The 15,157-nt window shown below is 34.1% G+C and overlaps 1 protein-coding gene across 1 annotated transcript; it reads left to right on the top strand.

Annotated features, from left to right (window-relative positions):
• The first annotated feature begins 1,073 nt into the window (after positions 1-1,073).
• On the top strand, positions 1,074-11,339 carry LOC134710698 (myosin-13-like). The gene is made up of 5 exons (XM_063571092.1): positions 1,074-1,172; positions 2,301-2,642; positions 3,831-3,883; positions 9,756-10,708; positions 11,216-11,339. The coding sequence occupies exons 1-5, from the start codon at positions 1,130-1,132 to the stop codon at positions 11,232-11,234; spliced, it is 1,410 nt and encodes a 469-aa protein (XP_063427162.1). The 5' UTR covers positions 1,074-1,129; the 3' UTR covers positions 11,235-11,339.
• The last annotated feature ends 3,818 nt before the right edge of the window (positions 11,340-15,157 follow it).

The raw sequence follows: 15,157 nt of genomic DNA, 5'->3' as shown, positions 1-15,157 counted from the left end.
AGATAACAGCATTGTCGAATTGTGTGCTGCACGAGTAATAAACAGGAATCCATTTAAAATTTATCTTAAAAATCCTTTTGAAGCTGGGATCATCATAATTGTGTATTGATAGATAAGATGAATTCTGAAAACTAATCAATAGTAATCAGGAAGTCTTTTGGTGGTCATAATTTTCGCCGAACTAAACAAAGAGTGAAAAGGCGGCAACGGAATATACACATTCTTATTCTGTCAAGAAATTTAGGTGAGTCGTTTGAATGGAGAAGACGAAAATGTGAAACGTTGATTGACAACAATGAAGGCCATTTTGGCCACATTAACTGAAAATATTTTTGTAAGTAGATAATTCAATCAAGGACAATGACAATGTTAATCTAGACTTCAGAATGAAATTAATGCAACTTATTTTCTTAATTCAAAGAAGTACATGAATATTGCAGAAAAAGGGAATTGTTTATTGATCATTATCATAAACAAATATTACTTATTGATTTAAATAATTTTTTTAGGTTACCGGCGTTTAACAATTATACATTATACTTAATCAGTAGTGTGTCTTAATACTAACACATGACCACAATACATGTATTAAAAAAAAAAAGAGAAACAAAACAAAGTCCTGTCAATTTTTTGTGTCAGTAGTTCTTACAAGAAACCACACAAATAGTACGTTGAGTGTGGCACTTGATTAATTAATGTCATAGAATAAATAGGCGAATCGAACTATGCTCATAAGTTATGTCAGTATGCTTAACAGAGGGGAAAAAATAATAAAAGATATTAAAAAACGACACTAAAACAACAAAAGATTTTTTCCTCTTCATTAAACAAATGGAGTAATCAAGTACGAAGATCAAAGATTAACCGAGAACTATATTTTGACTCATAACAAAACTAGTGCCAATTTTTGAAAATAACTTTGAGGAGATAGCTCGTATGGTAAGTTCTTCCTTTCCTGTTTGCGTTTTTAATGAAACTTGATTTAATAACATCCTGATTTAAAAGTTATTTTGATTTTCCAAAAACAAAAAAGATAAATACTTTCGACAATATGAGATGACGATTTTTTTTCAGGTTTCCACGTTAAGTCTTCACTAGTCTGTTGCAATTATCAGTAAGAAAGTATTGGATGGCTAAAAAGCTCCCTCTAACGGCAATCATTGAAGTTTTTCGTAAGTCTTTAATCATAATGTTAAGCAAATATTACCGATTGATATTTCATAAAATAACATCGATATAAATTTAAGAAGACGTCTTATGATTGCCAATGGAGTAACTTTACAAAAATTCATAAAAGAACAATCAAATTATGTAATTCAACTTCTATGCAACATGTGACCTTCCACAATGAAGAAAAAAGCCCACTGAAATCATAGCTTTAAAATCCTCTGAAAAAAGTTAATAAAACAAACAAAGAAAAATAATGGAATGATTAAAGCGAATGATAATAAACCAAAAACCGCCAACAAACACCAATCATTGGAGTATGGGCACCTGGTTTGAATATGCAAAATAATGTGGCGCGGTTTCATATGTTTGTGAGCGCCTAATATATTCCTTAACCTTGGACAGTTGTGTAATAGTATAACATCAGAACGAACTATACATATTGTCTTATGGCATTATCACACAATGACATTCAAGGGAAGATTTTGACCCTTATTACAAAAGACTAACAAAAAGTAAAATCACAAAAATACTGAACTCAGATGAAGCTCAAAGCACAACAACTGTCATATTCCTGACTTGATACAGGCATTTTTTATGTTGAAAAGGTGAATTAACCCTTGTGTTATGGCTAGCTAAATCTCTCACTTGTATGACAGTCGCTTAAAATCCGTAAGAAATAGTGGAATTGGAACGCTTGCACTTATGATGTGACGATTCTCATAATTGTTATACATGTAGTACTATCCTATCATCAAACGAAAAATAATATGAAAACAATATTTCATTTGATGGTATTCTACAGATCAACAATGAAAACCAGCAATATAGGTTTCGTTCCTTAGGGAACCATCTTATAATAAATATCTAATGTGATTGAAAAAGAGATAACGGTAACTTGTAGAGTGCTTGTATAGTGCATGTCATTTGAATACAAAATTACAATTCAATTTGTTTTATCAAGCACTTAAGATATTGATAAGCCTTTTCACCTTGTAATATGCTTTGGTCTCCATCAAAAGTTATAAGGAAACATTTGCAGGTAATGCTGATATTATACTTTACAAATAATAAATAGTGGATGACTTGAGAAAATATACATATAGAAGCTGAAAGATGTGATATGTTTACAGCTAATCCAGACACAGAAACCATGAAGAAAATAAATCATCGACCAAAGGAACAGGACATTCTTACAAAACACTGGGGACTTGTAAAGCAATCTGTAGTTCTCAATCATATCGTAGATCCATTGATTGAAAATCATGTGATCTCGGTAGACCAATGGATGGACCTGAAAAACAGACGAATGACAGAACCAGAACGCATGGAAGAACTTCTGTATATAATACTCAAGTCTAAACAAGATTCTGTATTCATATTTCTGAAAGCTCTAAGAAAACGAGGATACAAACACGTTGCAGATGAGCTGGAAGGGAAAATTTCAGTACAAGCTCCACCAACAACATACGTTGGTAAGTTCCCGTTAGGAAAACCATTATAAGGAAAACTTTAAATGTTCTCTTTGAAGAAATGAGATATGTTCCATATCTTAATTCAACAGCAACCAGGAGACTTATAAAATAAAACCCAAATACGTATCTGTTCACTTTCAATTATTGTAATCCAGTTTATTAAGACCAAAACAAAAAGGGCTTGAAATGATTGTACTTAAGAACAAGTACTTACTTACTTTGCAATCATATCACATTTCCTTATTTTCATAAGAAAGGGTGGAGCAGACTTGTCAGCGTAGCTCAGATATAACATAAGAACTACAATGCTTTACTATACTTTTCAAAACATAAACATCATCAAATGTGAAATAAACACATACTTTGTAAATCTCAGAAACTGCCTATCCAATCGTTGTTTATTAAAATTTGGCAACAATAATTAACTTGCCGATGTTCAAATCTAATAAATCGATTAAGAAGTTACGAATCAAGGTAACACACAAAAATTGAGATAAATTTCAAAAAGGAAGGAGACCGGATAACGAAACAATAAGCGTCTGCTGCTATGTATGTATCACCCGCCAAAAATCCAAAACGGAGTGAAGTAGAACAGCTGAAAAATATATTCATAACAAAATGAGTCTGTTTATAGTCTGCCTCAAGCTTTGCTGTCCATACAAAAATCGCGATCATTGTTTTTATTTGTGCAAACATTTTTTTTTTAAACAGCGAATTTCTTAAAGAATAGAAAATTACAGAGTATATGTCAAAGGGAACAAGAAATGTCCTACATTCAGGAAAGACAAAACTTGCACACAGTCCTTGATATCTTGCAACCTTGAATAACATAATTTCAACGGCATACTAGTATTTCTTTTCAAAACAAAAATAGAATTAAAACACTATGACATGCACAAATGTTTTGTCAACGTTCCAAAGTAATAGCTGGCTGGATTGTAAAGAGTAGAATGAAAATCAGTATAAAATTACTAGTTAAAAAGGGTAATTTTTTAACGTATATCGAATGTTTTGATCTTACATTCTGACACAATAAGATATCAAACACCTTCCTGACATATTCAATAGGCTCTTTTAAACTAACAAAACCGTTGAAATCATAGCCAAAGCCAATGCGGTTGTTTTGAATGTTCTTGTCTATCTTTTCTCTTTTGTTGCAAATTTTAACGTTTTATCTCTTTAATTAAGGTATAGCCGATAAACGAGGAACAATTACAAGATTTAAGCAAGTTCCAGTGGTCGTAAGTATCAAGTTACATCATATGTTTTGAAGAAGAAATAAACATGTTTTGAAATACAAGTATTATCAACCGATGTTATAGTATAGGCCTTTTTTAATATTACTTCTCAGATATGTTCATGAAAAAGATTCCATTAAAAACAGTTATCTACTTGAAAAACTCTTTGAACTGACATCAAACCAACCCCTGGTAAATCTTTGTCTTTAGGTTAACTTAAACTGAAATGTAAGTCATTGAACCAAAAACAATATTCATTTATTTCTGATCTCTTTTAGAACTCTACTAACTACTATTAACTGTTAATAAAACTTTGAAATTTTGAAGAAAAAAATAAGGTTTTCTACATCAGGAATACATTACCTTAGCTGTATTTGGCAAAACTTTTAGGAATTGTTGGTCCTCAATGCTTTTCAACTTTGTACTTTATTTGTCCCTATACATTTTTTGATTCGAGCGTCACTGATGAGTCTTTTGGAGACGAAATGCGCGTCTGGCGTAAACATAAAATTTTAATCCTGGTATCTATGATGAGTTTATTTTCTAAGTATTCAGTACTTTTGTGTTGACGTAAATTATCATTAATATGGTCATAATTATAAACTATCTGTTATAACATTGTTTGAATAATAAGGCTTTTCTCCCTCAGTAAAAGATTGCCTCAGCTGTATTTCGCAAAACTTTTAGGTATTTTTTGTCTTCAATGCTCTTCAACTTCTATTCTTTTTTGGGTTCGAACATCACTGATGAGTCTACGTGCGTCTGGCGCAAATACAAAATTCTAATCCTGGTATCTATGATGAGTTGATTTTGAACTTACGATATTTTAAAATAAAATATTTAGTCGGCACAATCAAAAATATTATTGACATAACAATTCAAACGTATAATCCAAGCAGACCATTCTATCATATTGTATAAAATTAAAATCAATTTTTAATAGTCTGTAGAAATTACAGGGTATCAGGTTTGATAAAATTTAAGTGAAATAAAACTTTTATTATTTTCATATTCATCACATAACTGGGTGATCTACTCAGCTAAAAAATAGTTAAATGTTCCTGTATGCCTTAACTAAGAACCAAAAATGCGAACTGAAAAGTAGAAAAGCACAAACCTGGTTCGACAAAACATTTATCCAATGACCTCAATTAAAAGAGTATGCAACTATGGTTACATACGGCTATAATTAGTTATCAAAGGTACCAGGATTATAATTTAGTACGCCAGACGCGCGTTTCGTCTACATAAGACTCATCAGTGACGCTCATATCAAAATATTTATAAAGCCAAACAAGTACGAAGTTGAAGAGCATTGAGAATCCAAAATTCCAAAAAAGTTGTGCCAAATACAGCTAAGGTTATCTATTCCTTGGATAAGAAAATCCTTAGTTTTACGAAAAATTTGAAGTTTTGTAACCAGTAAATTTATAAAAATGACCACATAATTGATATTCATGTCAACACCGAAGTGCTGACTACTGGGCTGGTGATACCCTCGGGGACGAAGCGTCCACCAGCAGGAAGCTATTAGGACAGCGAAGCTACATTGAATCCGATTCGTGTCGATGTTGAATTTGTGGTAGAATGAATTTAAATGAAAGAATTGTTTAGGCTACGAGCAAGATAGAAAAAAAACGTGATAAAGTTGTATAAATGTCTAAAAACTCCAATGGTACACTCAATAAAGTGATGGGTAAATAAAAAGAAATGAATAAAAACTTTTATTCCTCATAAAAGCAAAACTGAAATAAACGCACATTCAAGAGACAAGCAGTCAATCAATATTGTCAAGAATAATATGTATAATAAAAGACAGTCATAATCAACGTGAATATGTATAGGTCATCCCAATGCACCGACCACGGACAAAAAGTATGCCTTATAGATATATACATAGAAATGGTATCGGAATGACAAAATGTACAAAACCTGAAACTGTAAACCAACGCTCTGGTCGGATAGGTACTAAAGAAAACCACAAGTATGACAGACTGAAGCTAATGATAAATAAAGGCAACAGTATTATACCGCTGTTCGAAATTCATAAATCTATTGAGAAAAAAAGCCAAATCCGGGTAACAAACTAAAACTGTAGGGAAACACATCAAATATAAGAGAACAACGACACAACAGAAACACTAAAATACAACACACAACAGAAACACTAAAATACAACACACAGAGAAACGACCTAAAGATAACCACTGCCATTTTCCTGAATTTGATAATCACTGAATTACATGCTTCTGGTTTGTTACAGGCACCCAATGAGTGTTTTAGTGTACTGATATTTTATTTATCCATGTATTTTTTCTGTCCAGAGTGTTTTTATACTAGTAGGCAGGAGGTTTGGCTAGCCCCAAAACCAGGTTCAATCCATCACTTTTTTCTTAAAATATCCTATTCCAAGTCAGGCATATTGCGGGTGTTATCAAATAGTACGCATCTATGTATGTTGGCGTTTGTATTTGTTGCAAATCAGTGTTTCTGTTGTTCCGTTGTTTCCTCTTATAATTGATTTGTTTCCCTCGGTTTTAGTTTGTATCCCGGATTAGATTTCGCTAATATAAGTTATATTGTCCGCTACTGACCCCATATGGATCCATAGAGGGTTAGTAAAATCCATAGGGGGTGAGGCCGGAGGCCGAGTCCCGTATGAATTTTATTCACCCTCTATGGATCCGAAGGGGGCCAGTAGTTAACCGTATAACGAATTTATCGGACGGTGGACTTTTTCTGCGGCGTTTTGTTGAAAAATAAACAATGAAACACAACAACATTAATAGATGACGTCGCCATAAACGCGTCATGAACCCCATATGAAACTTACTAACCCCCATACGGTCTCATAGGGGGCACAACGTGGCGGCGTTTAAGCAATCACAACGTGATAATTCATCTGTGGTCCGATAAGTTAGTTTATGACTATTGAACAGCAGTATATACTGTTGCATTTCTATAGACATACAAAAAAGTAAAAAATGTTAGAAAAGGCTTACTCGTCAGATTGGTACTATGCAAAATCTGTTACAGAAAGATAAAAGACACAAAATACCGATTACGGAGTACTCGCAAGACAATAACAATCAAAACCAATGAGTAAACAAAGACTCTCAAAACCAAGGAGTAAACATAGACTCACAAAACCAAGGAGTAAACAAAGACTCACAAAACCAAGGGACATGTACATCAACAGTTATAAATAATAATTAAGAAACAACACGAACTTCACTAAAAACCGGGAGTGAAATCAGGTGCTCCGGAAGGGTAAGCATTTCCTGTACCATATACGGCACCCGTCGTGTCATTTATTTGTTCAGTCCGGTAATGATGAAGGTTATTATGACTGAGGAAGAATATCTGAAATGATTTCTGACACACTTTTGTCATAATGGCCAATCAGCTCATGATGGCGACTGTAAAATTTCTTAAGTGATGACCTTAATTTGATTGATTCATATCCCTGTCTTAGCAACTTTTGAGAAAGCAGTATTCCTCGTTCAACAAAATCAACGTACTTTGAGCTAGCTCTAGAGGGTAACGTATCAATTGAGACACATATACTCCATATACTGGTGCCGCTGGGATGTTGCTACACAGAAATGGAAAGTTGACTATAGGAAAATTAAAATCAACGCGTTTGTCATAAATTTTGGTATTTAAACTACCATCAGTAGTCATTTCGAGAAAACGGTCTAGATATGAGGCAGATTTATCTGTGTCGGTAATATCTTTAATTTCAAGTTCACTTGGATATTTTAAATGTAAGTGATCACTGAATCTATTATTATTAAGATACCGTACATTATCAATATACCGAAAGGTGAAATTAAAAGACTGAGCTACTTTCTATTCTCCTTTCTGTACAAGCCCTTGAATGAATTCTGCTTCATATGAATATAAAAACACATCAAGTAGAGGATCGCAATTGGTACCCATTATTGAAAGCCAATTAAAAGTTCAATTTCATCTAAACCTAAATCCTGTTTTTCAACCAGACTTAAATGTTAATTAGTTGCGTTTCACTCGTTCCGTTACTAATTAATTTTGTCGGGTTTGTTTGGACTTCACACCTTTTTTAATTTTTCTTTGGAGTTCGATAATTTACGTATACTTTGTATCACACCGTACGCATGTCTATATGTACAAAAACTCAATAATCGAACTTCAGTGTGCTTCTTTTTTCTTTTCATGTATTTTTCTTATTGCATTAATAAATATTATATTATTCACCTCAAAAACTTACAAAACCTTTAAACAGACTAATTAAGATGGGATATAGTTACGATACTATTGTCAGATCATTAAAAATTGCATATTTTGGCTTAAATATTGATTCACTTATAGGGTTTTTTGCATCGGAACTAAAACATTTATTTAAAAAAAAAAACAGTTGTTGGCATGACACGGGTTATGTTCTCCTCATATAGTTTATAATAGTATGATACTGAACCCCTAACGGGAGGGATTGTGTATGATATGCATATGATGAAGACATAATCTTTCAATCAGTTTAATTGAGGTCTGGAGCTGGCATGTCAGTTAACTGCCAGTAGTCTGTTGGTATTTATGTAGTATTGTCATTTTATTTATTAGCTCACCGGGCCCACAACTAATGTAAGTTTTTAACGACCTTGACTGGCTATACAGCCCTTGCACGGTCGGAAACTTTTATCGGAGTTTTTATCATCACTTGGTGTCCGTCGTCCGGCGTTAACTTTTACAAAAATCTTCTCCTCTGAAACCACTGGGCCAAATTAATCCAAACTTGGCCACAATCATCATTGATGTATCTAGTTTAAAGTTTGTGTTTTTTTACCCGGTCAACAATCCAAGATGGCCGCCATGGCTAAAAATAGAACATAGGGGTAAAATGCAGTTTTAGGCTTATAACTCAAAAACCAAAGCATTTAGAGCAAATCTGACATGGGTAAAATTGTTTATCAGGTCAAGATCTATCTGCCCTGAAATTTTCAGATGAATGGGACAACTCTTTGTTAGGGTGCTGCCCCTAAATTGGTAATTTTAAGGAAATTTTGCTGTTTTGGTTTATTATCTTGAATATTATTATAGATAGAGATAAACTGTAAACAGCAATAACGTACAGCAATTTTAAAAGACTCAAAAATAAGTCAAAATGACCAAAATGGTCAATTGACCCCCTAAGAAGTTATTGTCCTTTATAATCAATTTTTAACAATTTTCATAAAAATTTGTAAATTTTTACTAACATTTTCCACTGAAACTACACGGACAAGTTCAATATAGATAGAGATAATTGTAAGCAGCAAGAATGTTCAGTAAAGTTAGATGTAGAAACATATCACAATCACCTAAACACAATTTTGCCATGAACTGTCTGCTTCCTTTGTTTAATTCACATACACCAAGGTGAGCGACACAGGCTCTTTAGAGCCTCTAGTTTTCTTATGTTACATCTTCTGACATCGAACTCGGACTTCTCTTGAACTGAATTTTAATGTGCGGATTGTTATGCGTATACTTTTCTACATTGGCTAGAGGTATGGGGGAGAGTTGAGATATGTAAACATGTTTAAACCCGCCGCAGTTTTGCACCTGTCCCAAGTCAGGAGCCTCTGGCCTTTGTTAGTCTTGTATTATTTTAATTTTAGTGTCTTGTGTATAATTCGGAGTTTAGTATTACGTCCATTATCACTGAACTAGTATAAATCTTTTTTAAGGGGCCAGCTGAAGGACGCCTCCGGGTGCGGGAGTTTCTCGCTACATTGAAGACCCATTGGTTGCCTTCGGCTGTTGTCTGCTCTATGGTCGGTTTGTTGTCGCTTTGACACATTCACCATTTGCTTTCTCAATTTTATTAGACTTCTTATTCAATCTTTTCATATTGCAGAAAGACGATATCGTAGACTCATACAATAATCCATCACTGTCATCTTCGGCGTCATCAGATGCTAGAAATGATGATTCTGTTAAGCAAACTGACCTCGAAAAGATGAAAGATGAAATTAAAGGAGAATTAAGGCAGCTTCGTGCAAATCTAGAAACAGAACGGAAAGAAGACAGGCAAGAAATGAAAGATCTCAAAAGACAACATACTGACTTAAGGACAAACTTTGAAAAAATACAAGCTGAGCGCACAGAACTAAAACGGAAAATAAACGATCTATCAAATAACGTCGACCAGTTAAAGACTAATTTGGCATCTAAGGAAAAGGAATATGCAGATATCAAACGGAAGAACAATTTCTTGCTTGAAGAATTGAGTAAAAAATCGGATGCAATTAGCAAAGCTGTCCAAGAGAAAGAAAAAGAGAAAACTGACATTGAAAAGAAACTGGAAACCAAAAATGTCGAATATAAAGAACTGCAAGGGATATTGAACACCCTAAAAGAGGACCACGAAGAAAGGTTGGCAAGGTTGAAATCAATAAATAAAGAAAAGATCAGATTAGAGCAGCATGCGAAAACATCAGAGAAACAGAAGAAAGACCTCGAAATGCAGATAAAAGCACTAGAGGACCAAATTGCACGTTGCAAGATAGATCATGATAAAGAAACAAGCTTACTTCAGGAAGATTTAGACAATCAAACTGACGTTATATCTTCCCTTGAAAAAGATAAAGTGAAACTAGAACATAAATTGATAGAAATTGAAGAGAATAATGAAGATTTGCGTGATCGGAATGTTGTTTTACAAGAAAAACTTCAAAGCAGCGAGGAAGAAAACGCTATAATGAGAGCAAGACTGCAAGCTTTTGATATGAAGAAATATGCGGTGCCTCCGTACAATGCTGTTGTACGAGGGAAAAATTACAGGTCCTCAACACAGAGATCATCCTGGTCGTATGTTTATATTTATTTTTACATTTTTTTATTACTATAGGGTTAATGTATAGGTATTGAGAAGCTTTGCATAATGTTTTTGTCTATATATAGCGGAAATCTAGGCCCATATAGGAGGGGGGAAAACGAAGTAATTTAAACTGACAGCAGCGATGCATTATAATTTTTGAACGCGCACTAACATACAACAGTTTTTTCAGGTTGCACAAGAGCGTTCTTTCGTTTCATTTTTTTTATCCAATTGTTTTAACTATGCACTTGAATTCAAACAATAAATTGTCCCAAGTCGTCGTCCTATGAAATAGATGTCCACTTAGTAAACGAGGGGAGGGAACTGCGTGAAACGAAAGTAAGATCTGAAAATCTCAAAACCATTCTCTGAAATTGGTTTGTTCTATTGTTCATCATTTTGAGGACAAATGATAGTAGCGCTTCATTAAAAATTGTACTTTTAAATATTTTATGTTGCTTTTTTGTTTACATTTCTTTATTCGTTTGTTTTTACAGGTTATTTGAAAAGAAATGATGTTTACAGGATGTAGTTCGTGAGTTGTCACCTCCAGCTGGAGTAGAATGTGTCAAATAAAGAATTTTGTTATTACAAACATGCATTTGTTTCGACATCAGACATAAATCAACTTCTATATATATTTGTGTCTAAGTAGTAATAATTAAGTTTTCAAACATCATTGGATGCTTAAAATATTGGTCTTATTTTGAAATCCTCATATTTAATTAATGTTTTTCTAGGAAAAACCATGAGTAACTGTTCATCATATAGGTGAAATGTTGATGCGTATAGATGTATAACCTGTTTAAATTTGTAAAAGTATATTTATATCTATATTTTGCAAAAAATTCCCAACCTTTCATACAGTTTTCAAATGTATTATATCAATATATTTTTTTAAAACTTTTATGCATATACACTATATGAATCTTGAATTGTTGATTGAATTTTGTAATAATGTATATAAATATGTATGTGTTAATATGTCTTTTGACTTGAGTTACTTTGAATGGTTTTACACTAGTAATTTTTGGAGCCCGTTATAGGTTGCTGTGCGCTGTGAGCCAAGGATCTGTGCTGAAGACCGTACTTTGCCCTATAATGATTTACTTTTATAATTTGTGACTTGGATGGAGAGTTGTCACATTGACACTCATGCCACATCTTCTTATATCTATTAAACATCTGCGCGGATTTCAGAGAAAACACGAAACAAATTTAGCCCGTACATTTTGGAACAACCCAGGATCATCTTACTACGTAATGGAATGCACATGATGTAACGACAATACACTATGATCCGCACATCGGCTGTTCTGACAAAAGAATTGTTAACTTAATTAGATATAGGAAGATGTGGTGTGAGTGCCAATGAGACAACTCTCCATCCAAATAACAATTTATAAAAGCAAACCATAATAGGTCAATGTACGGCCTTCAACACGGAGCCTTGGTTCACATCGAACAACAAGCTATATAGGGCAAAAAAATTACTAGTGCAAAACCATTCAAACGGGAAAACCAACGGTCTAATCTAAAAACGAGAAACACGTATAAATTACATAAACAAACGACAACTTCCAGACTTAGGACAGGTGCAAACATATGTCGGTTAAGAGCTCATAAGAGCTTATGTTTGTCTATGTTTTATATACCTTGCCGACTCTAAATATATTTATTTATTTGCAGCAGGATTAAACGGTTTTAATATATTTAAGTGACACTTGTAAGTGCAAACATTTGCTGCGGGATTAAACGTTTTAATGGATTTAAGTAACACTTGTAAGTGTTTTGACTTTTTCAAACAAATACATGTTGAAGCATTAGTTATCTTTTTTGTTTTAAATCTACATAATAGAAAAGTTCCTAGAAATACATTGCTTCAAATGCAATCATTCGGCAGAACTTATAGTAATTTTGGGTCGTCAATGCTCTCCAACTTCTTATTTCATTCGGCCTTCGTTTTTTGTTTAGCTTACGTGACCTTTCTTTTCTCATCACTTGGCATCCGTCGTCGTCGTCTATCAACTTTTATTTACATGTATTTTTCATTATAATACATGATTCTGATTAGCTACTCTGCAATCTCGCGTTATTACAATGAAGTTGCTTTTGAATGAAAGTATTTAATGAGGGAACTGTTCAACTGTAATGTTTCTCTGTTCTGTCATGATAATTATCTTGTGTCCACAATTCTCTATTCCTTATATTGTAAAGTCTTACCAAATTATTATCTATTCCGTTTATTGTTCTACATCTCTGTACTGTAGACCTTAAGAATGTCTTGGATTCGAGACTGAAAACTTTTAGAAGTTTCAAGACGCGTTTTTTTTGCGGCGATTTTTTTTTTTTACAAGAAACTGGTTTTGTTACAAAAAAAACCTGGCGGCATGATAATATTTAAACTTGATAACACACAAATTAAAGACACTTCAACATTCAATTGTTTCAGTGGTATTGATAAGCCAATTTCAGTTCTGTCTTCTTTGTGATTGTTAGATGTAGCATATTAATCTATTGCAATAAAAATTCATAATTTCTAATAAAATTTGTAGATTTAGCTAACAATGTCCTTATATTTGTATATAGTAACATTCATTTATAGTGGAAAATTTTTCAAACAATGAATTAGCTACAATTAAAATTTGCTTGTCAGTCCCTCTCTGTGATCACAAATTACAAATAGATAACTCTGGCTCATTTCCCAATCAATCTATCATGAAGGGAAGTATATTGAAGCAATATATATGGAAGTGTTTAACGACCTTGACTGGCTTTTCAGCCCTCGCACGGTCGGCTCGGTGCCCGAAGGCGTTTGGTGAGCTTTAAATGATTTGATGCCATGGGTCAGGAACAAGTAGTGGAGGTCGCAATATGGAGGCCGCCATCTTGGTTTTGGTGAGTAGATTTTGGTTTTTTACTATTTTGGTCTTTATTCTTCACAACGGCTGCTTTCAGGGCCAGTTTGGTCAGCTTGGCAGCCCGCTAACCTCGATGATGGAGTACTGGTAGATGATCTCGGACGTAGTTCAAAAGATGACAGGAAGCGTTATCAGGACCAAAGCCGTAAGGCAGTGAAATGAAGGTCGTATCACCCAACAGCCTAGGATACAGCCCTCGTACGTTAATCGGCATCTGTATCTGTATCTGTATTTCCCACTTCTGTTATTAGGATGGGTACGTCACAGATTCCTTTCGGCTATTATGTGACGGGTTGGTCTGCGCACAATTAGTCGCGCTTGCTGAGGAGTGCTGATTTAAACTCCTCGGTAGTAGTGGCGCACACTACTGAGTCCTCCAGATGGTTCCAGTTTATTGCAGTGCGCACAAAAAGAGAGTTCTTGTACTGTTCTGTCTTACTAGTTGGAACTATGACCGCACGTTTGTTGTTACGGACTTGGTGGTCTATAATGTTTTTTGTTACAAAGTTATTATATGTTGTTGCTTTGATTTGTCTCTTTGGTCTATGAAATTGGATCAAATCGTCGGGAGGAAGCGCTGGTATCTTCCCCTCAACCACTTTGAAAAAGAAGATCAGTCGTTGTTGTTGGCGTCTTGATTGTAATGACGGGAGCTGAAGTTCTATTAGCATTTTTGTCATACATCCTTCCTCTCTTGATTTGTAGTCTTTGGTAATGAATCTAGCACCTCTCTTTTGTATGGATTCTAGTTTGTCAATGTCTTTTTGGGTATATGGGTCCCAAATAATTGATCCATTGATTGATGACACTCCCCATAATAGACAATGGTTTTGGAGGCATGTTAACGCGGGTACGCCAACTACTACGTCTCTCTGTACGGCATGGATTGGTTTCTGTCATCTTAAGTAGTAAGTCGTTGAACATCTAACTGTAAACAGGTTGGGAACAAACCCTCTCTATGGTGATTATACCTGTATAGAGGGATAAACCTTCTATAGAGGGATAAAATTATCCCTCTATAGAGGGGTATTTTTGTTTAGACTGGATTTAAATCAAAACACGGCAGAATGGCATTCTCTACTTATTATGGCAGTACCCTGCAACAGTTGATGCACCAATTGATGTACTTAGTTTAATATGCACATGCCCAGTTTGCTGCTTATCTGACTAAATATAAAATCTATTGTTCACCATGATTGAAAGATGTGATGATCAGGTAAATTCTACTCACTTATGCCTCACTGAACAGAATTTCTATTGTTAGATTTAACATGAAATTTAAAGGTCAACTATTCTTTTTGATGTTGATCAGGTGTTCAGATAGGTATACAATAGATTTCAAGTTTTGTCACTTTAGCAGAAAACGGGTTATCCCAATTTTTAGTAAAGTGCATCTGTTGATGCACCTACTGCTAGAGATTATAGCCAATATAATTAGAAAATGCCATTCTGCCCTGATTTGCTTTAAATCCAGTGCAAACACAAATACCCCTCTATAGAGGGATAATTTTATCCCTC

Source organism: Mytilus trossulus, chromosome 1 (genome assembly GCF_036588685.1).
Source record: "Mytilus trossulus isolate FHL-02 chromosome 1, PNRI_Mtr1.1.1.hap1, whole genome shotgun sequence".
Lineage (NCBI taxonomy): Eukaryota > Metazoa > Mollusca > Bivalvia > Mytilida > Mytilidae > Mytilus > Mytilus trossulus.
This window is presented reverse-complemented; position numbering and strand designations above follow the sequence as displayed.